This window comes from Poecilia formosa, unplaced genomic scaffold (assembly GCF_000485575.1).
Source record: "Poecilia formosa unplaced genomic scaffold, Poecilia_formosa-5.1.2 Scaffold122, whole genome shotgun sequence".
Classification (NCBI taxonomy): domain Eukaryota; kingdom Metazoa; phylum Chordata; class Actinopteri; order Cyprinodontiformes; family Poeciliidae; genus Poecilia; species Poecilia formosa.
The window spans coordinates 912,172-939,902 of record NW_006800061.1 but is presented as its reverse complement, the minus strand read 5'-3'; the positions used below and the strand labels follow the sequence as shown (position 1 = coordinate 939,902).

The 27,731-nt window shown below is 39.2% G+C and overlaps 2 protein-coding genes across 2 annotated transcripts; both read right to left on the bottom strand.

The window, feature by feature from the left end:
* Positions 1–698: 698 nt before the first annotated feature.
* On the bottom strand, positions 699–17,031 carry ehd3 (EH-domain containing 3). The gene is made up of 8 exons (XM_007561014.2): positions 15,797–17,031; positions 11,976–12,152; positions 11,270–11,367; positions 6,673–6,814; positions 5,860–5,959; positions 5,034–5,204; positions 3,231–3,395; positions 699–3,154 (listed from the first exon to the last, which is right to left on the bottom strand). Exons 1-8 carry the CDS (start codon positions 16,021–16,023, stop codon positions 2,627–2,629), a joined length of 1,608 nt encoding a protein of 535 aa, XP_007561076.1. The 5' UTR covers positions 16,024–17,031; the 3' UTR covers positions 699–2,626.
* Positions 17,032–18,253: 1,222 nt separating this feature from the next.
* On the bottom strand, positions 18,254–27,412 carry il20ra (interleukin 20 receptor, alpha). Its single transcript, XM_007561013.2, has 7 exons — positions 26,836–27,412; positions 24,371–24,494; positions 24,018–24,226; positions 23,705–23,880; positions 22,947–23,097; positions 21,745–21,881; positions 18,254–21,649 (listed from the first exon to the last, which is right to left on the bottom strand). The coding sequence occupies exons 1-7, from the start codon at positions 26,882–26,884 to the stop codon at positions 20,558–20,560; spliced, it is 1,938 nt and encodes a 645-aa protein (XP_007561075.1). The 5' UTR covers positions 26,885–27,412; the 3' UTR covers positions 18,254–20,557.
* Between the last annotated feature and the right edge of the window lie 319 nt (positions 27,413–27,731).

Here is a 27,731-nt window from a genome sequence, read left to right as displayed (position 1 = left end):
CCAAAATGACCCCAAGATACGGAGGGGGAAAAAAACAATCTGAAGGAATTTCAATTTCCATACCGTACAGGATTTCACACCCTGTTCATCAAAGTCAGGGCTGAACAAGAACACAGTTAATTTAATAGATTATCTCCTAGATGAGCTGGAAATCCATCTGAATTACTGTATAGTAGTCATTTTCTTTCACTGGCTTTTCCCGGGTTTAATCTGAGACAACAAAAAAAAATATTTCTTTCTTTTTTTCATCGGATGCTGATGTAAGACTGAACGCACTAGAACTCCAATGCGCCTGTACGGCAAAATAACGTGTGTAAATATAAATACAACTATGTATTATTCCTTTTCCAGTAGCTTTTTTGTGTAAAGTGAACAATTTTGACTCCCCACAGAGTCTAATCTCCAGAAACTTAATTTCTAATCAAGATTCTCATTCAAATCTTCTTTATTGAGGAGGTGCTGTGACTTTGCTGCTCTTGTTAAAAGAGGAGTTGCAAAGGAATGACGAGCTTCCAACTTTACACCCAAACCTTAACTCTAAAAGTTAGAGGTATACTCTTACCTTGAGTAAAATTAAAACTCAAGACTAGCAGGTACTCCACTGTAGTTTTGCCTTATGCAGCACAAGACTTAAGAGATAAAACCTCCTTTCAAAGCATGGTTACTTTTGTATTTCATTTAAGAAAAAGCCACAGGTGAAGCAGTTGAAGATGATTTTTATTCCACGTTTAAACTTTTTCCGAAGACAGAAAAGCAGCGAGGTACACATCGAAGCAATGCATCATCATCCGACAAACAGAAAACACACTGGAAACGCCAGCGATGCCACTTATTTCATGTCGCAACCCTTGAAAACCGCCGGAGGATTTTGCAATCCACATTCAACAGGCAGCTTTTCCGTATTCAAGTGAATGCACTCATCTGATGACATACAGGGATGTAATGAGTAAAGCATGCTGCTGATGACTTTCCAGCCATCTGAAACTAGTGTAAATGGTGCAGTTAGAGTTTCTTCATAAAGCCAGTCACTAGTAGAGTAATAGAGTATTTCTGTAGTTGCAGCACAAACTTCTCAGGAAGCAACATGCTGTTATGATTAATTAAGAAACCAGGACTACAAAAACAAAAAAAGGAAAAATGCGTAGCCGATCGGGTCCAAACCTTTCCAACAATAAACTAATGGAATGCTGTTATGCTTTGTTAAGCCGAAAATAGTTCGTAGTTCCTATTCCTTGCAGATTAAGGGTTAGAGCCATCTTTTAATGTCAACTTGTTTCGTCTGAGCTGAAGTAATATAATAATGTTTTACCTCAGCCAAAGTCCAGACTTGATTTGGATAAAGAAAGCTGGAATGACAATAAGTTTAGATTTAAAACTGCAAAGCGTATGAAGAACACCGAGAAGGAGAGAAGTGGAAATATTTACTTTGAGTTGCTATGTAACCCCTTTACTCTTCTGACAACTTTTAAGGATCTCTGGCTAAAATGGAATCGAGTCCAATATGGTCGTTTCATTTCATTACTGACCAATTAGAAACTATGAGAAGCTATAAACGTCGCTCATGCTAATGTTAGAAATACCGTAATGTGCGTTTCTTTCAGCGAAACACACGATTCAGAAAGTAAAGTCTGCCGGCATGAGATACTTTTTAAATGGTTTGAAATACACTTTGTACAAAATGATAAATACTAGCTCAACCAGGATGTTATTGGACCATTTTTGTAATAATTCACTGGAAAATTCCCAAGTCAGTAGCTTGTGAGATGTAAAATGAAAATACAAATATGTCAACACCGATGCACGTTTTCAAACAGATGCACACACACATACATAAAATACATACAATGGCCATGACAAATCTACGGAGAAATAACAAGCATCTGCACATTCAATATTCAGTCTCTGTCAAAAACAAAACGTATAACGTAGATTGTTATTAGTGTCACAGTATCGGAACATGTTAATGAGATTCGAAGCAGGTTACGAATCACAAAAAGAAAAGAAAAATAACTAAATTCATATTCTCTAATTCAAATTTTAATTATTCAACAACAACAAAAGCTAATCCAGGTGCTACAGCAAATTGTAGTGATAACCATCGTTTTGTTTTGGGTATTCTTCTGCCTTACAGGAAACCTTTTTCATTTTTATGTCAGCCTTAAACATGGATCAGAAAATTAATTACGTGCCTGGAAAACTCAAATTAACACAGTACTAGACAGAACAAGTGCTGTGAAATACTGTAATTCACTTTGATTTAATATTGCTATGGTGCTTTATGTTTTATTTTATTATCTACTGACTGTACTTACATGTTTGACGTCTATTTTTATCCTACTGTCTGTTTTAGCTGTTTCATTAGGCTCTAATAAAAGCTTTCTGTGACTGTTCAAATATTTGCAGGATAAATTCAACAAAATTTTGTCCAATTGTACGAATGTTCAAAGATCTGCTTATATCAAGTAGTTTCAATTTGATGGAAGTTGAAATGCTGTGAAGACGTTGGAATGACAGAAACAACAGGACTGGACGACGGATATCTTCCTTTTTTTGTACATTTGTAAGTTGAAGTCCTCCAGTTACAGTTTTCTCTGGGCATGAATATATTCTCTCTCTTCTTTTTCTTTTACTCGGCTATTTTCCTCTTGGAAGGAGGCACCAGGTGTGCGGGCAGCTCTGAGGGCAGCTCATGTCCCTCCAGTTTCACCTTGATCAGGTGATTGGCCAAAGCGAACTCCTCGTCATCCAGCATCCCGTCCTTATCGATATCTGCCAGCTTCCAGATCTTCCCCAGCACAGTGTTGGGCAATTTTGACTTCACCATCTCCTTCTTCGCGTTGGCTCCGGTCACCTTTCCGTTGACGGGGGAGAGGGTGTAGAAAATCTCGTCGTACGCGGGTTTGTCGCGGGCAACCACCCACTCCGCCTCGTCGATGCCTTCGCCGGCTCCCTCCCCGTATCCGTGCCCGAACGGACCGTCCAGGGTGCCGTCGAACGCGCCGCCCTTCACCACTGCGTTGGGCTTTTGGGTTTCCTCTTGGCGAACCAGCACCATCAAGCCAGCGATGTCGTTGGCCAGCATGTCGTCGACTGCCTCCAGAAGTTTGGGTTTGAGAGGCTGGAACTTGGTGAGGTCCTGAGCCTGGAGCTGGTCCTGGAAAACAAAAGTCAACGTCAGATCATGACGTCATCCGTGACCCCCTGAAACATTCGCTTCCTTCTCTGTTCACCTGCATCTTCTTCAGGTTTGGGAAATCTCCGGGCGAGATCTGATGTTCTCTCTCGATGCGCTTGTAAATGTCTCCAAGACTGGCAATCAGCTCTTTCTTCTTGTTCTCCTTCCCGAACACAGACGGCATCTCTTTCTTCAGAGAGCTGATGATGTAGGCGTGGACCTGCGAACGAAGGCGGGGAGCATCAGGATATTTCTCGACAGGTCAGCATTTAACGTTTTTGCAATTAAGACACCGATTTGAGTTCACGCAAGCTGAGATGGAAAACAAACAGAAATTATTCACAGATGGCTGTTAAAGTGGAAACTCGATCCTGAATAATGAGGTCACAATATCAGTCTCAAAACCGGAGCAGAAAGGTCCAAAAGAGGTTCAGGACCAGAACCAGCAGATGACATGGCTCCCCAAATCATCACTGACTGCAGAAACTTCACATTAAGCTTCAAGCAGCCTGGATTCACTCTTCCTCCAGACTCTGCCACACTGACTTCCAAACAGCATACAATATATAGCTTCATAAGAAAAAAAAGGATCACGAACCATTGAGTAACAATCCAAATTACTTCCTCCATTATCCCTGTTGCTTCAGCATAATTTTTAACCACACTTTTTCCTTCTACTCAACTTTCCATCAACTCAACAGTGTGGACTATAAAAAAAACAACTTTTGGATAATTAAAAATACATATATATTTGATGTAACATTCAGATTTCATGTGAATCTGAATATTTGGTTTTCATTTGCTTGAGATCATCAAAATTACACACAAGAAAAAAACGGTTTAAATAAACTTTTTTTGACGAATTTCAGCTACATCATGTTAACTATTATATTATTTGCCTACGATGTACTGGGATAAAAATAACCAGTTGTGACAAAAGCATTTCAGAAAGTTCAACAAGTTCAAAACATCTTATCTGTAGATACAAAGCCTCTGGCTGCACCTGACTGTGAATAATAAAAATCTATGAGTTTTGAACAAAACTCATCTTCATCCAGCCAGGTTTAATCATAACAAGTCATCAAAATAGACAACATTACCATAAAAAATGAATAAAGTGTTTGCATGCATCTGCTTTTAATTGCTATGTTCTTACCTCCCATCTTTTACTTATGACTTCAAACCTTTGCAATGTAGAATTTGTTATTTTGTTGTAATCACAGCTTGGTGTTGCACTCAGCATTCCTGAAACTAGTTTACTTATCCACTAAATCTTTCAGCTTTGTTTTAGTCATTAGACAAACTATTGCATCAGATTTTGGAGGTTGAAATAGGGGGAAAAAAAAATATTTAGAAAATGAATGTAGCAATAGAAAAGTTCTGCAAAAAAAAAAAAAAAATCCATAATGTTTGTGGGGTTGCCGTGTTGATGCATGCGCGTTTTCCTGCGTCCGCCTCACGTCCTTGAAACACTCAAACACACCCGTGAGCTGTCGAGCAGGAAAACCTCCATCAACTCCGATAAATCTGTGCGTCCGAGCGTACGCCCTTCCCCAAACTACGACGTGACGCTCCTACCTGACTTCCTGCTCAGAGAGGAAACGGGAGATAATTCACTCAAGAGCTGAAAAACGATGTTTGTCCCACGCGATCGGTTTTGTGACAGCGATAAGTGCTTCCCTGTCAAGGTTAACAGCCGTAGGAGGGACGGAGAGCGGGGGGGAAACAAATAGGAAACATATGCGCATGATGCTGACATTCGGCCACGTCATTAGAGGTCCTGTTAATCTGGCTCTGGGTCACAGTGTTTGGGAGAAAATGTTCCAGATCTCTGCTGTCTTTCCAGCCAGAGTCTCACCTTGGCAAGTCTTGCTCTCTTGATCAAATCATTGAGTTTTCTAAGTGCCGCATTTCGGGGTAAAGACTGGATGTCCTTAAATAAATCCTGCTCCTCCGCTTCAAAAAGCTTCCTGTTGTCAGGGATCAGCAGCGGGTGAGACCAAAACGAGCCGATGTAGACACGGATCACCTGCAGATGAGAAAAGCGGAAAAAAAAATCAACGGCAGGTTTGGAGTAAAAAAAAAAACAAAGCAAAAGTATTCACATTTTTTCAACTATTGCCACAACCAATATTTCCTGCTAGGATTTTAAGTGACATACCGTCACAAATTAGCGTAAAAACATCAAGAGGGAAGAAGAGCGCTAACAACATCATAAACCACAACACTCCAAAACCACTAAATATTACCAAGTATTTTTGATCTAGTTTCTATTGCAAATATCTTGATATACTTAAAAAAATATAAAACTAACTTACAAGTAACTTTTCAGCAAGATATAGGAGATTGTTTGAAGTTAGCAACAACTTAATATTAATGAAAAAGAACTTGTTATAACTTAAATAATCTGCCAGTGGAACAAGACATTTTTCCTGTACTTTAAGCCAGAATATCTTCTTCCACTGGCAGATTATTTCACTTGTAACTAAGGAATTGTTGACTGAAAACAAACTCGTGTATCTTGCTGAAAAGTCGTTCTCCGTAATGAGGTGTTGTGTGAATAATCTGGACCTGTGTCTCCATTTCAAATGATTTTCACTCCATACAGCCTCAAACTTTACGTTTGTTTCACCACAATGCCAAAATGCCAAACAACTGCGTGACGTGAACGTCCATCTTTGTACCTCGGGTGTGTTGACTATTTTGCCCAGCGACCACATCAAGGCACCGTACACTCTCATCAACTGCTGGGTCTCGATCTGGTCCGCCTTGTTCAGCACAACTCTGGAGAAAACAACAGAAAACAGAGCGAATGAGCTGCTTGTAAGAAGGTGATTAAAAAAAAAAAGACAAAATAGTTTTGCACCACAACAAAATATTCATCAACTGGGTTCCAGATTCCAGACTAAACTCCGTACTTGTTTCTATATTTGAAACCTCCTTAAAAAGTATCTGGATCTTATGGCTTTTAGATCGCTGATTTTTAAAATAGAGCATTTTGCTTCTGGATTAATTCACATGAGCTTTATTTCAAAATTTGTTACTCTTGGTCCTGTCAAGGAAATTAGGATCTTAGACTAAAAGCAATAGTTTGTCAATGCAGATGCCGTTAAAACTCCAGCAAATCACAATTTTAGTGCTACTTAGTCAACCTGAATCTTGAAGTTTTCTAGAGATTGAACCGGTAGAAAAACTCGCTCTACTTTTTTCCATTTGTATGGGTGTCATTGATTCAGTCAAAGATGGAAATGTTTGTAGGTAAAATGTTAAAATCAAGCTACGAGTTTGCAAATTAAAGACAAAGGGAGGGAAGTTATTGCCAAGTACTTCATTTATTTGGCACCAGATTTGTTTAATTGAAAAAAGAAAATAAGATGAAAAAAAGTCTGGACAAAAAAAAACTGTCAATTATCTGGATGTGGTTCTCTTTTCCAGAGAGCGTAGGAAACTTTTATGAATTCGAAATGATGATCTGGTAGTTAGAAGCCTTACAGTACCTGATCTTGTCTTCATGGTTCTTTAAGGCCTTTATGACTTCCGAGAACTCGTCAGAAATGTCCAGTTTGTGGGCATCGAACAGCAGTATGATCCTGTCCACACGCTCTGCAAACCACTCGAGGACAGCAGCAAAGTCGTAGCCTAAAATGAGATACCAAAACCAAAAAAAACAAAAAAAACAAATTCAAACTACTGATTGTCCTTCAAACAAGCACAGCAAGTGCAGTTCCCAACTCTCGACATGATGTGAGGAAAAAAAAAGGAAACTTCAGGTGATGATGGATCTATGCTCTCCAGAGAAACTACGGTGACTCCAGAATAAAGCAGAGCCAAAAGAAACAAGAACTTTATTAAAACACGTTGACAGAGAAGAATGTTGTTTCCTCTTGAAGGTCGAACTCTCGACGTTACACACCAAAAGGGATTTTTTGCATTAAAAAAAAGGACCTGTTTTAGGTTTTAAAATTAAAATAAAATATATAAATCCTCACTCAGTGAAAACCACCACCACTGTCCTCTACTGTAAATTAATCAGTGAGAAAATCATCATCATTGATGTTTGGCCTTGCGTGCCACTAAAGGACAAACATGAGGTTTGCCTGAAGGAATCATAGAATAAAATAAAACATTAGGATGAAATATTAGTGAGGTGAAATTTCCACTCAACACATAAGGACAATTAGTACATTACAGGTTAATGAGTTACACTATAACTTCTAAGCCACAGCAACCAGCAAGGAGGCCAGCAGATAACCGTTAAAAAGCTCATTTTTGAAATGCTTTCGCCAAGATAAAAACAATAACGTACGAATCTAGAAGTTTTGTGTGCATCTAGTTTTTACAAAACAAATTTTTTTTCTTCTATTTTCAATTAGATTTTGGTGTAAAATCAACACTTGTCCTTTACCAAAGGGACTTTTTTTTTAAAATCTATAACAGCTATGAATGATTAACTAACTAGTCTTGATAAAGCTAAGGTCTTCAACACATGACAACATTAAATCTGACATGGTTTTAACAGACTCGTCGTTCTGTCGGAGTTAGCAGAAGGTTAGCTGATGTGTCACCAGGGACCTGCATGAATCGATCTGCTGCTTGAGAAAACAAGATAGAGCAAAATAGAAGAATTTACTGTTCTTCGCCAACTTATCACATATTGATGGGGGAAGCTGTTAAGACATTTTAAGGTCCGTTTTTAATCTCGAAAGGGTTCGATGTGCCTCAGCCTGCTAAACCACAAGTATAGAAAACTAAATCTGTAGAGACGCTTTGGCGAGTTCATTTACACTGCTAATATTTTACCTGAAAATGATGCATTTAAACTGTAAAATCAGGCTGTTAAAGGTCAGAATAGAATTGGAAAAAACTATTTGATTAATTGTTGAAATACTAAACGTAATTGCGCACCCATCAGGATCATTGAATTCAGATGTCTGAATCAGATGTTTGAATCAGCATCTGGAAAAACGGTCCACATTTCAGCCTTATAGCCAAAAAGTGTAGACCAGAACCTTTACATTAAATATAGGATATCATTAAATCTAATTTGTTCTTAAAAGCAAGTGATTTGATTATTTTGGCAACAGTGTGTCTTGTACAGAAAAAAAAATACAAAATGGGGATTGTGGGGTGAGAAAAACAAAATCTAGACAATCTGAACAGCGAAGAAACAGAAATATAACTCAAAGACAATTTTTCCCCCCAATATATGCGACAAGACTGGTGAAGAACATGCATGAACTCAAACACTTATCAAAAATCGAGCGATTTTTGCAGCTGGCCGACTCTGAGATTTGTCAGATAATCTACTGTACCTCCGTAAGGACATCTACGCAGAGAGCTATATCCTGACAACTCCTCATCTAGACACACAAATAGATAAAGGTGAAATCTGATAACACAATGAATAAAAAGTGGAAAAAGAAAGGATGTGGACACAAAAAAAAGAGCATACAGTTGTATACAGATGCGGAATTACTAAACTCATACGCGATGAATAATAAATCGACTCAGATGGCGGGAAGGGATTACAAAATGGACAAGAGGACAAAACACATCTGTGCTGATTCAGTTGTATTTCCTGGGAAAAATGACCAAAGAAAAATGAGCTGACACAGGGCTGTGTTAAATCAACTACTGCCACACCTAAATAACGCTCTGTTCGTATTCACTAATCACTCGGTCGAAGTCGTTTCTCAAGAGAAGAGCTGGAGATAATAACAGATGAAAAACTCCTTTCCACATTCGCGTTTTGAGGAAACTCCAAATAGAAGCATCTAACCCCACCCCGGCTATGAAGTAATCAGCCGTGATCTGCAGAACTCACTGCTTGGGAATTAACTGCGTAAGAAAATGTATGCATCTTTATGACGTGTTTTGAAAGGCAAGTGTGTGAAATGCATGCATCGCTAAGAAGGTTCGACGGAAACCAAAGCAGGACAAGAGCAGCTTAGGATGAATCCTGCAACTAACAAAATCAGGCTTCTTGTAAGAGAGAGGAAAAAAAAAAAACAATCACCAAAGGGCAACAGCGGTAAGCAAAGAAGAAATAAAGTTCCTCTAAAAAAATGATTTAAAGAAGGCGAAGCCGTGAAAGTATTTTATTGAGTCTCTGCTCGTTTGTAAATGTTGCTGGTTGGCATGGTGAGGCCGTTACCGGGCTCAGGGAATGCCAACCATGCCTCACACAAACACTTTTCTGCCTGTAACGAAGCGCTTTGCTCCACAATATCCTCTCACTTTGCCGTCTGTTCACTTCCAAGTTCACTCGGGTCAGGATGTAGTGAAAAGGTTGAGTTCATTTGAAAATTTCTTAGATTTTCTTTCTGGTTTTCATTTAATAATGTTGATGTTAAAGGCATCAATCACCTACAAAGGTTTTATGTTGCACAGTTACGTACAGTAACATTGTCTGGACTTTAAAAGCCTTCCAGTTGCATCAATCTGCCAAATCTGCTCTGGCTCCACCAAGAATGTGGTGAACTGTTTTCTCTCAGTTGTGCAACGGCATCACAGATGGTATGTTCTTCTGCTTGCAGGTCTCGCATGTGTTTGAAAATTATTCCGACAGACTCACAATCAGCCGATTCGCCAGATCAGCTGGTGAGGCATCGATCCAGCGTTTGTCTGACTAGCCAGTCCACTATTCCGCGGATATCTTCACTTTTTCAAAAAGTTTAATACAAGTTCGACATGGTCTTACCAAGTCTTGGTGTCAAATCATGTAAAATAACCCAAAAGATTACAATTAATAATGAATATTAATTACAATTAGACAGCTTGGAGTTCAACTGTAAATTTAATTTCTTACAAATTTGTAAGAAATGTTGTCAGGCTCAACATTTCACAAGCTTTTGTAATTAACTGCTGCATTGTGTTTAAGGACTGATTTTCTCTGTTCAGACAAGGAACTGTTTTTAATGTAAAATCATTCAAACTGTGAACAGTTAGACTGAAAAGCTGACATATTTTATTCACTTCTGATATAAACTGAATAGTGTAATTTTTTATCTGATAATGCTGGAAAATACTGAAATAATTTTTGAGATTTTCTTTTCATAAATAGCATCTTCCATACTTATTTATTTTTAAAAAAATCTATCTACATGTATTGATTTGTTCAATAAATACCAATAAAAAGTTGTATTTTACCTCAATATTGGGGAACTTTTAATTAGTAACCCAACTCTTGGGTTACTAATTAATTCCCACGTCCCACTACAAGTGTAGTGGGACGTGGGAATGTGGGAAAACAAGAAAACAAGGCATTCAACTAAGGTAGAAGTGTGTCTTTATGAACTAGGAAAAAATACTCTCAACATAAAGTGGCATCTTGGTGTCACAAATTCCCCCTAAAAATGTATTTATTCCAGGGTTTTACCAGAAACGTGAAAGTCTCGTCATTCGAGACCTTTACTTTCCCTCCTCCGAAGCGGCACTAGGGTTCTTCTCAGGTTGTGTTTTCTGTTCACAATGACTTAAGATCTAAACCTAAACCACATGTAACAGCTTGTTCTTATTGGTGATTAAAAGGATCTCTGCCTGTGCTGGACAGTCAAGTGAAAAGGCGTTGCCGAGACACACATGTGGCAATGAAGTTGTGTGTGATGCACAACGGGAATTATGGACATTGCAGCTGTGGTTTACTATGTTTAAGCATCTAACCCATGACAAACTCAGGATGTGTGATTGTGCTTTCATCTGCAGCTCTGTTTGCTATTTAGGAAGTACTTGTGGGGGGAAGAAAAAGGGTATTAAATCAATTTGTTACAGGGCTGCAGAGTAAAAATATGCATGTGCGTGTGCCAAGAGTGAATTCGAAGCTCATCTTTTTTGTCTCCGCTTCCTGCTCTTTGAAATGAATGAGGCATAATCCTCCTGAAAGCAACAGCTAAAAACAAACAAAGAGACAAGAGTGTCCAAAGGAAATGCTGACACTGGGTTTCAGAGATCAGTGGGACTGTGAGCTTGCAGCTGAGCGGGTCCGATGAACTAACAAACACACACACACAAGCACGCACGCACGCCTGTGCACGCGCACAGCAACATAAACAGAGGAATATTTAAAAGAGCGAGAGTGACAAGTGTGTGTCTTACCCCGACTTATTCTCTGTTTTTCTCCAGACAGAATTCCTGGCGTGTCGATCACACTAATGCTTTCCAGCACAGGGTTAGGTAGCTGGGCGCACACAAACCTACACACACACACACACACACACACACACACACAAACAGAGAGGAGAAGGCAGTGACGTTAGACCAAATCAGGACAGAAGTGTAAAGTGTTCTTATAACAAACACTGTCCCACACTGGGACACCTCTACCTCTCCTTCCTCCTCTTACTCGTCTCTCTGTTTGCTCAGCTGAATAAATATGAACACGTTAGGGGTCATCCCCACGGCAACCCCCTCTAATTCTAACTCATTATGCTCTTTCTCAGCAGTAAAATATCTGTGACAGCATAAATGCAAAAACAACAACAACAAAAAAAAAAAAGAGTAGAGAGTTTTTCAGGAGGATGGCAGTGCAGTGGCTCACACAGGCACCCATTTAAAAGAATCTAAAAAAAAAAAGTCTGAGCCATAAGAGGAGAGAAATTCAATCACACAGGAATGTGGAGCGCTGGTGTGGATTCTCACTTGTTCTCTCTTAGCTGCTGCAGTCTTTCCCCTCTACCTTTACCTCTAAATAACATGTTGCTTCCCCTGAACACTCCTCCTGAGACGTCCGGCGACACCTGCGCCGCGTTAATCGGCGACCTCGCCGAACGTGTGCGTGCGCTCGCTGAACCGCGGCGTCTACCTGTTCAGGAAAGCGTTTCCAAACGCGTTCAGCTTCCTGAAGGGCTTCTTGGGGTCGACCACCAGAGCGTTCCCGGGGATGACTCCTTCGGTGTCGCCGTGCATCACCGCAATGAAAGAATCCGTGGTGGGCTCCGGGCCAATCCGCATTCCGGGAAAATCCTGCTCCAGCAGGTAGCTGCAGGTGAAATTGAAGGTCACGGTGTTAAAACTAAACGAGATGAGGGACTTCTTCAAACAGTCCAGCAGTTTGTAAAACTAAACCAGCCGTATAGGAACAGGTTTTCCATTAAGTGGGACTAGGCTTCCAAGAAAATGCTACCAGAAAGAACAAAGAGCAGCTGTGTGTGACAAGGCAAGGCAAGTTTATTTCTCCTTCACGCACCACTGCATTTGGCATTTTGGTGTTTTGCCAAATGCATTTCAAATTTCACTTAGCCTATGAATATCACAAAGGCTAATGCTGAGGCCACACTGCTCCCATCTTTCTTTGTGCATCGACATATTTAAAAATGTCAGTTAAGTGGGCCCCAATGTGACGAAGGGGATGAATGCAACATCAAATCCCATCACATCTTTGAAAAAATTCACAGTGTTCTGCTGCAGCAGGACAGGGTTGGTCAGTCTAGCTGTGGCAACATGGTCTTGTTTTGACCTTTTACTTTGTTCCTTTTTGAAAAACCAACTGGCAGTCTGCTAATGTAATTTAAATACCCCGTTAGTGCCTCAAGTTGTCAGAGAGCTACTAGCAAAACTAAGCAATAAGTAGGGCAGGCGAGGCGGTCAGCTTTCAGTTTCAGTGCCGAGCAAACCAAAGTGAACGAATCTTCGTCAATGCAGTGTGAAGAATTGAATTAAGTAATATTATGCTATTGCTATAACATGCGACTCATAGTTGCATCGATTTTGTAGCAGTGGTGCTCATGTGTAGTCTGCATGGCACGTGAAAGCAGAGGCGCATCAACATAAAAAAAAGGGACAGACGTAAAAATCAATGGAGACCGGATTATCTGGTATCTGGTTATCATATTTTTGCAGCATCATGTGTTCCCTTCCCACTGAATTAATAGGGCAACTCTAAAAGTGTTGCAGGGCACAAAAAGTTGTGACAGCCAAGGTTGAAAATACTTATTAGACATGTCATGTGTTTAAGATTGAATTCTGAATTGTATTTTTTGTTTTAAACGTCACCTTTTAAACTCGTGGAGAAATTTTATGGGACATTTTACAATTCTAATAGCATTAGCCTCAAGGTTTTCCTTGAGGAAAGATTTTGACAACTGGAAGTTGGAGGGTTACATGTTTCAAGTGTAAACTGGGATCTGTGGAATATTTCCATAAGATTATCTGACTAAAGACACACCTTGCCAGAGGAGACAGTGGTGCCTGGTAGAGCCATCTCTATGCATACGCGCCTGAGTAGCGTGAACCCTCCTTTCTGTGAGAACATTGTGCAACATATACACAGATCCGTGGCTCAGCTACGAGGATGATGTGCAGCATGTGTGCGCAGTTATAACATTCGCGTCATTCTGGATCACCTCAGCTTGAATTCTGCACTTGGACTACAAATTTATTTGAAGACTCACAGCAGCATGTTTCATAAAATCTGCAAATAAATCATACATCGTGAGGTTTAAAAGGAAAAAAAAAAGGCGCGTTTAATCACACAAACACGCAGGAGATTACTCGCTCTTTGACACCGTGCGAGGTTAAATCAGTAAATTCAGCCTAACGATGAGGTTCACTGGGTTTATCTATGAGCTGCAGAACAAGGAGGTGCAGCAATGCCTTGTTTTGCAAGAAATATTGCTTTGCAAAGTATGCAAGAGTTGCAGGAGCACGAGCTTAGACCAAACATTACTAAGCAGTTCGTACATTCTGCATTGTGTTGTTAAAATGCTGGTGGTGTGGGGTCAGGCAGCTGACCGGGGGAGCAGCCATCAGAGACCGAGGGAGTTAGAGAGAGAGAGAGAGAATTAGACCTTTATGAGGAAGATGAGAGAGCAGGGATGTCTCCATGTCTTGTAGCAGGAAGTCACTAACAGCATCATCTCTCTGGCTTTCAAAGCCTTAACTCGCTAATTACCCACAGCGCTCTCTGCAAGCGTGTCTCTGTGCAAGTGTGTGTGCAGACGCTCCTCGGCTTAAAAGAGGCTCAACGCCGTGCTGCTAATATTGCTCAGCATTACACATTAATTCCAGGGGTAGTCCAGGTCATGTGCTTTGATAGGCCACAGAAAATGCAGTCGAAGCAAAAACGAAAATATATTGACCTACTTTGAGTTTTGGCTCTAAAATTTTCAGTCAAAATTGTTGTTACATTTGAAAAAATGCTTCAAAAATATATCTTGAGTAAATCCAGAGAATGCATGTAGGTTAAAAACGAACCATTTACCAAATTAAAAAAATGTAAAGTTTGTTGAAATATTGCCTTAATCTCTGTTCCCCCCCCCCCACAGAGACAGGATTGAAACTGACAGCTCTACCTCTTCAGTGGTTAACAATGACTTATGATACTTTATTTATCTGAAAGTCTGTTACATCTTGAGTAACTTTTTGAAGGTCAAATTACTCTAGAATCTCGATCTGTCAACAATTTGACAAAGAAAAGTATATGCAAGCAAATAAAATCAGATTTTTAGGAAGCACTGGTGAAAAAAAACAGTAACTAGTAGATTACTTGGTTGATTTAAAAAAGGTATATGCTAATTGTGTAAAGCCTAATGCAGGTTTGTAAGAAGATTTATAAATCCCTCTACGGTTCTCAAAACTCCAACACAGCAAATAAAACACTGGTTTGGAGTGTAAGTCAGTTGCACAACCATCAATTAATCATCACTCATTAAGAATGCCACAACATTAATAGCATAACATATTTGAAAAACCTTTTGTCAACAAAAACAATAATGGTTTAATATTTGGATTTAATATGTTAGTGTATCTCAAAAAATGATTTCTTTTTCTCAAAAGTAAAAAAAAAAAAATTCTAAATCAATGGTTGAACAAGCAACACTTCCTGTTAAAGAGCAGAAAAATAACAATAGTTATGCACTGAAATTGTAAAAGTTGTTGGATGAAATATGTCTTGGTAATATACACTCAAATATACAAAGGGGAAAAAAAACAAACAATATGGTCTGCATACGTTTTGCTCCATAGCACAAAGGACTGGATGAGGTGGTAAACATCACTGAACAGTTTCTGCATCTCCATGAAAACCAGGTCTACCTCTCATAGCCATGATGAGATCTCTGGATGCTGCAAGTCTCACTATATCGCTGACTGAAAAACTATCAATCAGAGATTCTCCTCGTTGGATCTGATCTGTGATCAGCAGATCAGAAACTACAAATGAACTGAAAACCCTGATACAGCATGCATGTCGGGCATTTTATCCCAAAACATTTGATCACAGTTGTTCTACATGAGGAACTACGTTTTTATCAGAAGCTATTTTCTGCATGGTACATTAGCATAAAGATAAGATGCAAGGAAAGAATGCTGTTCCACGCAGTGATGCTTCCAGATGCAACACATTTGTGTGTGTGTGTGTGTGTGTGTGTGTGCGTGTCTGCACGTGTGTGTTAAATAAACATTTTTATAGAGAACATATAGTCTGCAGACGTTCACCACAGGCCCTTTGTGCCATTTTAATTGTCCTATGTTTCATTTGTGATTTTTAACAGTGTGGTTTGTCCACAAGAGTCTGACTGGGTGTGTCAGCCTCTCCTTGTTTTTATCCTTCTGGTTTCTCCTGCCGTGTGCATTTCATCTTTCAATCTAACAAAGTCTAACAAGAGTGCGGCTGCACAGTCTCACCGTATGAAGCTCGTCTTTCCAGTGGAGTACTGCCCCACCAGCAGGACCATCGGCTTGTTGTCAAAGTCAGCATCCTCCAGTGCCGGAGAGTGAAACTCGTGGAACTTGTAGCTTTCCTCCAGCGGCAGGAGTTTGGTCTTGTAGAGTTTTTTCAGTCCATCACTGACTGTCTGAAAGACTTCTGGCTCCTTCTTCCTCCGGTCATCGGTTCCAAGCCAGCTGAACATTGGTGCAGTTTACCTACTGTTGGACTGATTCACCAACTTTTAGGGTGGGGGGGGGAAGCCAAAAATAAATAAAAAAATAACTGGAAGATTAGCGGGACACAGGTCAGCTTTTGTTCAGCTTTTTCCTGACATGCAGGTTAAAAAATTAAGTGTAGGGAGATGTTTTTGCATATATGAGGGGGGAAAAAAATGACGGATCTATTTTTTTGTATAGAAAAATATGAAAAATGGACAAAACCAATACTTACAAAAAATTATGCAAAGTTAATTTATGTCACAAAGTGGTCAAGTAAATTAAATGTCAAAGTTTAACCTGCTCTGAATAAAGTTGATGAAATAATCTGGAGGGTATTTAATTTTACCTACAACTAAAATCAGTGAAACAGCATATCTATTTATTACAATTCAATCGGGCTCATCGGTCCTTCCAGCTCCAGGCCACTAATGCTACCCAGCACTGTTTTGAATGAGTTTGTTTTTTTTGTCGTTGTTTGTTTGTTTACTAATCTGCATCAGTAAACAAACTCCATTGAGAAAAACGTATTTATTCTGCTCAGGCACAGCGCACCGTTACCGCTATTCAGTATGATCCAATAGTTAGCAGAGGAGTCCCAGAAATGATGTGGCTGTCTGTCAGTGTGCATCCACCGTTATTGTTCAGCTTCTCCGGCTCTTCTGCTCCACAACAACCCGAACCTCTTCCAGGGTCCGCGGGTAATTCTGCTGCTTCCGAGACAAAAAAGAAAAAGAAAAGAAAAGCTAAATGTTTCAGCTAGCGCTAGGCGTTATTTTTCCTGTCACGCAGCAAAGCTGAGTGGGGTAGCAGCTGATGTCCTGCAGCCCAATTTAAATGCCGAATGACGGAGAGAGGCGAAACCTGACCCCCGGCGGAAGTGCTCAGCTGCTGGCAGGGCGAAGCTCGACCCACCGCGGTCCCGCCCAGTGATGATGATGCGGAGCAGCCGTCCCGGACGGCGCCATGTTGGATGTAGAGGAGACGGAGGGAGAGGGGAGCTGCTATGGGTAAAAGCACAGCGTCACCTAAAGGGTACATCTGAGTATGAAGATATTTTTCCTGTAAAGATAATTCAATCCACTGCTTTCAATGTTGCTATAAAACATAACGTCAAAAAGTGAATATATAAGTTGCTTTTTTTATACTATCTTTCAAAAATGATTCTAGAAGTCGCCACTTTATGTCATTTTCTAATATTCAATTGCCTTACGTGTGCATAAATTGGTGTTGTTGTGTGATATAGAAAAATATGGGAGAGAAAAAAAGTGATAAAAACATCCTTTACAAACTGTTCCAGTTGTTTTTTCCAACATCCCTACCAGAACCTACAACAGATCAGAACATGAACATTTTCAAGCTTAACAATCTAACCAAAACGACTGAGCAAAAGGCACCAATTTATTGACATTCCTATCTGATGTATGGAGGCATGTACAATTTATCTGAAGTCAGGATGTGGGCAGAACAACATGTTCTGTTCAAACTACAGCTGATCCAAGACTGGCCCACCTGAAAGTAATTGGGATGGATCTTGCTTCCACATGAAGTTCTCCAATCACACCATAAATAGTTGTTAGATATTATGCTTTTGAAATGATTGTCAATTAGAATGATTCTTTCTGAAATGTTTTTATATTTCAAACACCATCAATCCAAGGGCAAATTAAGTCATATTTCCTTTTATTTTAAATAATGTCAGCAGGGGGCTCCCAAGAGCCCTTGAATGCACAGTATGAACCAAGAATTTTTTTTGTTGTTGCCTAGTTTATCAGTTTATCAGACACGTTTTAAATTCACACAATAATCTTCAAATTCAGCTTATGTTATCTGTTGTTAATTTACTAGTTAGATGCTCAATGTGGAAACAAATAGAAAGAGAAACTGCCATGCCTGGTTAGGCCAGCTTGGGGCGATCATTGGTATAAAAAATATTGTCTTTCATGAGATATGACAATATTTTGATGTAATAAGTACCAGCAAGAATTTAACAAGATTTTTTAAAAACTGATTTGTATGTTCTTCAACATACAAATGAGCAACCAGATTGAATCATATCATAAACAAAACAATCATAAAGGGGGTGAACTCTGCACAATACTATCAATCATACAGTTATATCAGATGTCTGTTTTAACATGCAAATAGTTATTTGACAATTTAAGTATGTTTATTAAAATATGAAGCAGGTTTGGAAAACAGAAACTGACAAAAGTATGTAATACATTCAGTTTATTTTTTTTTCATTCTGTCATTTCTCTCAATACAAATACAATTCATATCAACGTAAAAACATAATCACTTAATTCCCAGAGTTTACACATAAAGCCTGTAATTTATCATCCTTAACTCTGTAAATACAGAAAACAGAAACTATATGAACCAACTGGGAATCAGAATTGACATAAGAGTTACACATTATGGCGGAGCACTTGGATCCTCCATGATTTCACATTCTCATGGTAGGACCAAGACAAAAAAAAAAGCTCTGTATAAAGATTTTAAAAGCTTCATTAAAAAAGGCACGGAATCAGAAACAACAATAGTACAATTAAATAAAGATTTCCTTCATTTTTATTTGAGTAAAAAACAACTAGTTTTAAGTCGTCTTCTCTATTACAGCTCAAAAAAAGGAAAGTGAAAGTATTTACAGTGTTGTACGACATCATACTACTTTAGTTAGGCCTACTTATGGTGATGGAACGAGGAAGTGTCTGTGTCAAGTCTGTCAACTTGTAGTGACACAGGGAAAAAGAAAAACCCCTTCACACCCATATCTTACTTCTTAAAATCCAAACAAGCTTTGTCCCAAACCAGAAAATCAAGATAGCAGAACAATTAATGCTGATAAAGAGAACCAGTTGGCTTGGTAAGGAAAGGAAGTAAAAAATAATATAGTGAGAAAAGAAAAGTTGACACATCGTGTCACACATTACTTCATGAGTAAACCTAAGATACATTTAGTGATAAAGTGCTATCTATTCCTCTAGAAACAATTAACATGCACAAAGTAACTCATGTTTTCCTCTGATCATCAGCAATTAACTTAAAATGAATATAAATACGTAAGGAATGAATTTCAGACATGTTCCACTAAATTTACCGACAATAGACGAAAACAATATATATTCAGTAACCACATATGGAGTTTCAAGTGCTTTAACTGGAATCAAATGATTAAACTCTGCAACTAAACCAAAGTGATGTACAAGTAAACGGCATAAAGACGTACACAGTCGTATAAAATGAGCTGGTACGGCTAGTAAATCAACCACAGAATTATCCGGGAAAATCCTTTAAGACGTACACAAGAAAACGATACGATAAAATACCACATATTTGACACTACTCCTACATAAAGTCAGCTTTCCGTAAAACGACAGAGCTTGTGAGAGATTTGATTTGTTCCGGATTGCTTGTTATTTTTGTAACTTGACAAGAAGCAAAAGCAGCAGCAACTGCTTTTGCTTCTTGTCTCCAACTGACAACTTATATTGTTTTATGTCTGCAAATGATTAAGCCAATCATCATCTGCACTTTCTAAAATGGTTTCTCATAAATATGGCGTCATTTAAGAAATAAAAGAACAAGATCCTAAACATTAAAGTGGCACTCCCTGGGCTTCATGCAACGTTGTAACAGAGTCACTCAAATACACCACAAACAGAGCAAGGCATGAATCATACGCCTAAAGCTTTCTGTCGCTGATCATTCATGGGTCAAGGGTTAGGGTAGAGGTGTAGGTCTTTCCTCATTACTTTCAAGTTGTTTGCTTGTTGACTATCTGCAGCTTCTGGTCAATTCACCTCTTTGCCATTGTGTACCTTAATGCTTTAATTTTATATCCAGAAATAAACCAATTTGTCACTTAACCTATGGATCAGTCTATTTTTCTTTGTAGCTAGTTGTTTTCAAGATTTATGGAGATAGTGACAAAACACTCAAACCTCACTTTATTTTCTGAATTCTTTGTGTTATATCCTATTGTCTTTTGTTTTTGGCGGGGCTTTGGTTCTAAAACCAATTCAGGTTAATTCATTTTTATGAAATACTAAGATGACACTTATCAAAACCAAAATTTATTGTGCCTTAGCTGGCAGATATGATTCGTTGGAATCAATTAAAATAGTTATTTCCTTACAGTGCGCTACGGTAGAATGGAAATAAAGAAAACTACTCGAACTGTTAGTTGTAGTTGCAAGTGCAAAATTTCCCCCTGGCTACTACAAATGTAGTTCACAAGAAACATGTCAAAGTAAATGGCGCCATTTTAGAGCCACAACAGTGGAACATAAAAGAACCAAGAGTGCAAAGGTACGAAATGACGAAGAAGTGACGTCATCAGCACCTTTCATCTACATAAAAATCCAATAAATGTAAACACCTCATTGTGATTTGAGCTTCTAGTTATATAAAAAAAGATCTACATTAACTGGACTCAAAACCGAATGGAGTACATTACTGTGATATGATGACACGATGCTTGTAGATAAGAGTAAAACTGGCAGTCATTAATTTCTTCTAGTCATCATTTGAGATGACCAAATGCCATTTGCTAAGAATATTATCCATGTCTTCCTCCATCTGTGCGCCAGCCCCTTCGTCACTTGCTTGTCTGAGAAACACATTTTCCAACTTCAGGTGATTTCTTGTCATATACTTCCCCTCAAATGTTCCTCCTATACTGTCCTCTTTGCCTCTGTCTGAAGGCTGCATGCCACCCAACCTTTCGTCGCAGTTGAAGGTCATCCCTGGCATGGGCAGCATTTCTTGGATGTTCCCAGGATTCCAGTTACTACACATCTCCATCTTAAAATCACCTGCCTCTGCTTTCTGTGCTGTGGCTTGAATCAGAGCACCGTACTCGTCTGACAAGTGGTCAGACTGTTGGGGGTGGACAGCGGGCGTGGTTGGGATGACCTGAGAGGCATACTTGGAAAGAAGAGGAACATTCTCACACTGATTTTGTTCCTGCTCACCTCCCTCTATCTTTTCCCTCTTTTCTTTCTCCTTCAATAATGGTAGGTTTAGATGGATGTTAAATGGATGGGTTTGAGCGTTTTTGGTAAACCACAAAGCTGATGACTCTGTATTGTTCTCTATAGTTTGCTTATCACTAAATGATCTCTGATTAGATTGTGTTGGTGCCTGAGTTTGTGATGGTGAAACAGGGGGTCTTAGGGAGCACGGCAAACTCTGCAATAAAGCACTAACCTCTGTCTGCGTAGGTGATTGCCCAAATGTTTTAGCTTGAGGTTTGTACCCACTAGAAGCATTACCATCTTTAATCTTAACGTCTTTCTTCTCATAACAATCTGCATTTTTCTGGTGCTCATCCTTCAAGTTATTCACAGCAACTCCTTCCTCAGGCTCCCTCTGTCTTGTGTTCTCTCCACTAACTTTTTTTCGGACGACAGCGGCATAGTCATCTGACAAATTATTCATGGGTTCTTCAGGTTCTTGTGGTACATCAGCCCTCTGAGGTGCATATGGAGGGCATGGAATGAAGGGTTGGATCTCAGGAGGTGGCTTATTGGGAATGATACTGGTTAGCTGCAGGGTGGCGTTATCAGGAAGGAACACAATAGGACATGAGTGAAACGATGGTTGATTCTAGAGAGAGAAGAATAAGACATGGATTGACAAAATTGTACAAGCAAGTTAATTGTGTAAATGCCTTTGTGCACATGAATATGAATTCAAATTACCAATACAGGTGGGCTTGCCCGTCCCTTCCCACTCAGGTAGTTGTAGAGAAGGTAACTGAGCAACATAATTATACAGATGCAAAGCGATGGGACAACAATCCCCACAACCACTTGCTGCAGCTGCACAATAACAGGGTCTGTGGGAAGAAATAGATCAGAGTCAATAACATGTAAAGTAGACCCACAATTTTATACATTCATCCATCCTTTCTCTTCCGCTAATCCAAGATTGGGTTTCAAGGGTTAACAGGTGCATGAGGGAAACCCAGACATCCCTCTTTCCACCGAAAACCAACAAGTCATTTACAGGGATCCCATGGCCTTCAAAGGTCAGAAGGGCATGCCATCTCTCCAAAATGATCTGGTTCTACTGGTCTCCTCCCAATAGAATGTGCCAGGAATACTCCCAAAGGGACAGATGCAGATCCTGAACAAACGGCTGAACCACCTCAGCAGGTTATTGTCAATGCAGAGGAGAAGTGCCTTGGCATATCTAGGTGATAGAGAGCCTTACTCTGTATTTAAGGCAGAGACCCAGTGGAGTAGGCTCATTTCAAGCACTTGTGGCCAGGATCTCAATCTTTTGGTCATGAATCCTTATATGATCACCACAGGCACAAGGTAGACAGATTAAGCCCTACTTTTTCATTTTTATACCTTAATGGTGACTCTGAAGGTCAATGGTCATTGGCCTCCATCCTTCTGATTAGGACACACTCTCAGGATACTGCCTTCTTTTCTCTGGTTCCTTTCTTTTAATGTGGCGAGGCTATGATACCAGTTGTTTTTTATTCTTTCCATTCAGTTTGTTCTTCAGAATCTGTTTGGTTGCCAATAAACTGTGTAACCAGATCCTGGTCGCCATTTTCTTGCAGGATTCCAAAGTATTTGCAGTTTCCGTAAACATAAAACTGCAAATACTTTGCAGTTTTTGCCAAAGGGCAAGAAATCTTTCTTTCTTGACCTTGGCCTGTATTCATCCAGTCAAATGAGATTCCAATTTTCATGCTCTATATCACCATAATGACGAAGTTGATCTAGAAAGCATTTTCATTCAGCTGAATTAAACCGGATGTTCTGGTATGAAAAACAACATGAACGACTCTTCAGTTTTTGTATCTAGTTCAGCAGGATTCTTCCCAATGGGCCTTTTCCAAATCAAAAGAATGTATTTCACAAACACGTTTGTCACAAGGTTGTACCTTGAGGTGTGGTTATGCAGTGCCAAACTGAGGACAAGGACTTCAGTGGTATGGAGAGGTATCTTGATTTGGCAGAGAAGCAATATTCTGTATTGTAGTCCATCATGTGATATTTGAACAGGCCACTGGAATTCTCCACTGGAAAATGAAGCTGCAAAGCAAAGGATAGGTAAAGATAGATAAGCTGGTGCTACAAAATATTAACCACCACTTCCCTGAAAATGTTGAATAAGACAAAGTAGTAATTCAGATGCTGCATCTTTGTTTCACCTACCTTACTAAAAAAAAAAGTAATTGCCGCCATTTCTCATGTTTTACTTTGGTTTTCTGAATTTGATGTTTCAGATTACGAAAACATTTAATAAATGCAATCTGAGTAAATACACAATGCCTTACTTAGATGATTCTTCCATTCATTCAGGGGGAAAAAAGCTATCCAATCCAGCAGAGTTCAGTCAAAGTCAATAACTGGTAATATTCACATCCTAGACAAAAACTACTGATGATCAAAAACAACAAACATATCTATCTTTGTTTCCTGCTAAATTTAGTTTGATCATCAGATAGATTTAAAAGGAGTTAAAAACAAATGAAATCTATATTTATACTTTTCTCCAGTACTGTTTTGTGTTTATGCTTGAGCATGAAAGAGTTTCGCATGTTGAGATAATCTTTGTATAAACACTGGACAGCTGTGCATAGTGCTGTGGTGCAGGCATCCTCACTTTCTTATCATCATATTTAAGATTTTTACTCACCACTTGGTTGCGGCGGGTATTGAAGATGGAGAGGTTGTAGGACATGCGATCGTAGATTGTTTTCATGGTGAGCGCTGGGGTGTGGTTGTTTGGTGAATACCTCACCGGCCCACTTAGAGTGACAACTGCACTGTTGTTCTCTATTTCCACAGAAACCAGTGGAGGGCCGAAAATTGCTAAACACACAGATGTTTTATTTTTTAATAACATCTAAAAATCATTAACTCTGACCTTGCAAATGTGCAAAGTTTGGTTAAAATGCCCATTGCAAATGATACATCAAGAACTACTCAAGTCGGTATGTTTTACTCACTCTCTGACTTTGGATCAAATCTTTTGTTTGTCTCAGTCCATTTTGAAAATGACTTTCTTCCCAATGCGCGAACTCTGGCATAGTATCCTTCTTCCTCATCCCACGTCTCAGCACTCAGATCGCACCAGGTCCGTACGATATTGGTGCACTTGTCCACTGCTCTCCAGTACTCCCGTTTTCCTTGTCTGACCTTCCTGGAGTTTCCATAGCTGCAAAAGACACAGGTCCACGCAAGGGGTGAAACAAAAACTCAAACTCATATCTTTGAAACACTTGAGCAGAAAACAGGCTACTTTTCAGGGACACATTCACGCACGGTTTATTGAGTGTACATTTACTGAGTATGAACTTACATGGCATATTGCACAGTAAAGTGTGTGCCATCTGGTGTGCCATTTCCTGGAAACCAGTGCAGAACATTCCTCAGGTTCACGGAAGAGAAGCTGACATTAATCGGTTTCGGAGGAGAGGAGGAGACTAAAAGGAAGCAGATTATAACATTCAGATTGCTAAAGACGCAGCGCACGGCTCCATATAGTCATGCAGCACATAATGCCTGAGGGTGTTTTTATATTATTTTACAGTGCTAATAACCTCCACACTTTTCCTGTGACACAAAGTGAAGCCTTCTGCTATAATCTGCCAAGACACTAAGGGATATTGTGTATTCAGTATTCCTATCTACCATTACAACGTTGAGACAAAAGAACACCCCGAGTAAATCAAAGAAAAGGATATTGGAAAGTATAAGTCAGGGGATGGATATGAGAAAAAAAATTCAAAGGCACTGAATATCTCCTGAAGGTCAGTTAAATCCATAATCAAGAAATGGAAGGAGCATGGCACATGTGTAAATTTACCTGGATCAGGTCGTTCTCACAAACTGGTCACCTTGGCACCTAACACTTAAATATTAAAAAGCTTCAGCAGCTGAGATGGGAGAGACTCTGCATACAACTGTTGTCCGGGTTCTTCACCAGTTAAAGTTTTATGGGAGAGTGGCAAAGAGAAAGCAACTGTTGGAGAAAACAGTTTGAGTAGAGTTTGCCAAAAGGCGTGTTGGAGGCTGCACGGTCAAGCGGAAGAAAGTTCTTTGATCTGCTGAGAACAAAATGGAGCCTTTTTGCTATCAGACAAAGCATTATTTTATGACCCGACGCATCCAACTAAAGATACAGCGAAATGGTTTGCAGCCAAGGTGGAGTAGCCGAGTCAAAGCCCAGACTTAATCTGGTAGATAATCTGTGACAGTACTTGAAAAGGGCTGAACACAGCCGATCCCCACGCAAACTGCCATAGCTGGAAAAGTTTATCAGGAAGAATGGAGTAAAATTGCAGTGTCCAGATGTGAAAGCCTGACTGAGACCTCACGACACAGACTCAGTTGCTGCAGCTGCAGGAAAAGGTGCATCTATTAGATACTGACTTGAAGGTGGTGAATAATTATGCAATCATTTATTTTATATTATTAATCTAAAGCAGGAAGGGTGATGATGTAATGAATTCTTCCATCCTCCACACGAAGTCATTGTATATGAATTTAATTTCTAATTTAATCTAGTAAAAAATTGAAAGGAAGTCTAATGCAGTCAAAAGAAAAAAAAAAAAAGCGAGATGCCAGAGTAACACAAATAATCAAAAACAAAGCCAACCAGCGACACAAGGAGACAGCGGGGAAACCAGGGAGAAGTGACGAGACGAAACGGCCAGTAGTGACTGACGATCAAGTGCTTAAATACTGGAAGGTTGATAAAGGAACTGGGCTGATTGCTAAAGGGGTTGCAGATGTGGGTGAAGGGATCAGGAGGCAGACTGAGTAGAGGGTGAGAGAAGGTGGTACAGAGGGTAAAGGAGAAAACACAGGGGACTTAGGAAATAAATCCAATATTAAAGAATAACTAAAGAAACATAAATAAACTATAGAGACAAAGAATAACTAGAAACAAGAAACAAGCTGGACTTGGTAAGGAAGAACTTAAGTGGTAATGGAATAAGGCAGAACTAATAGAAAAGACGAAGGAACACAAAAAAGTCACAAAACCAAAAACAAACAACCCCAAGTCCTAACACATTTCTCTTTTTGTTGTCCAATCGAAGCAGTTTCTTTCATCTGTGATGTTGAAAATCTCCAGATCTTCTGAGGTATATTATAAAATGTTTGGTTGACTGACTTCAACTATTTCTCATGCCAACATTTCAAGATCTATTCATTTCATGAGAAAATCTGCCGCTCCTTCATAACACATTTCTTGTTCTGAGTATTAAACATTTTCTTGGCATGCAAAAGCATGCAAGCCATCTGATTAGACAAATAATCAGCATTCAAAGTGCTGATTTATTACAAGTGGTAATTAAAAAAAATATAGCAATGACTGTTTCTATTTAAACAGAATACATGAGTAACTAAAACAAAGCAACCAGTAAAAGCATGAGGAACTATTGAATGATCCGAGCGTTTTATTTTCTCAAGTTGCATCAACACAGTCTGTTTACTTCTATTCTGATTTTTCGTTAACTGTAATAACCGTGCATATAGCATACTCTTATAAATGTCAGTTTAATTTAAGCAAGCATTAAAATTATATATATGTAAGAAAAACAAAACTGATACTTGGTAAATCAGTTCAACACCACGATAAGATTTATTTTGGGTTTTATTGAGTCTGCTTCTACAAACATTAGGGTTTGAAGTATGTCTAAAGTTTGTCCTTTCACTCTAGTGATTGTTTATGGGAACGAAAAAGTCCAAACCAACAGACCCAACCTAATTGAAATAACAGTTTGTGAGTATCGCCCGTTGTTATCCGTGCAGCCTTACCTGCGCAGCGCAGAAGGAAAAGGGCAACAAAAATTAGCTTAGTCCACATCTTGGTCCGAAGAAGTCATGTTTTCCCGAGAAACCGGCGGGTTTTTCCCGGGTGGGACACCTGTCCTTGGACAAGTTTTCCCTTGAGGATCGAAAGAAATCAGCAGAGACGAATAACCATTTCCAAAAAATAAAAAATAAAGAGAGGTTTCTCCCCGAGAGAGTAGCTCCCACTGTTTGACCAGTGAACCTGTAAAAACTCAATGATTTACGCCAGCAGGTTTCCGTGTTCGGAAGAAGGAATGTGGCCTCACTCGTCTGTGCACATAACACCTGAGCAGGTACAACCCTGAGCTATGAAACCTTTCCCTACTTAGCAATGTTGCTTTTTCTGAACTTCCGTCTTGAGAGGGTTTTACAGCCAACACAGTTACAGCCCTTGCTATGAAACAGTACAGCAATAATTCACCAACGATTATTCTTCCTTCTAAGGTCAACAAATCCGCGTGGGAACAGACACAAATAATCATCAAAAATAACTGGATAAAACACTTAGAATGCCATTTTGTGTTCTATAAATCTTTCTAAATTGTAACTCGAAACTTTTATGTATTATAAATCCTAATAGATGAATTTCACATTTTAATTAACTTTTAAGCTTAAACTTCTTTTTCGTTGTTATTCTATTTTATTGACTGCTAAATGACTTTTGGCCACAATTTTCAATTCTTAACTATGTCATATTGTCTCTGCAGAAATTAATAGATTTTAGTTAAGGCATATGTTTTCTGTCCACCTTCAGTCTTAAATGGAAAATAGACCGTGTGGGTGAAGGCACATTAGCCAAGACTCTGAATTAAAAAAAAAAAGTAAAACAAACAAACAAACAAAATTATCTCATTTTCCTC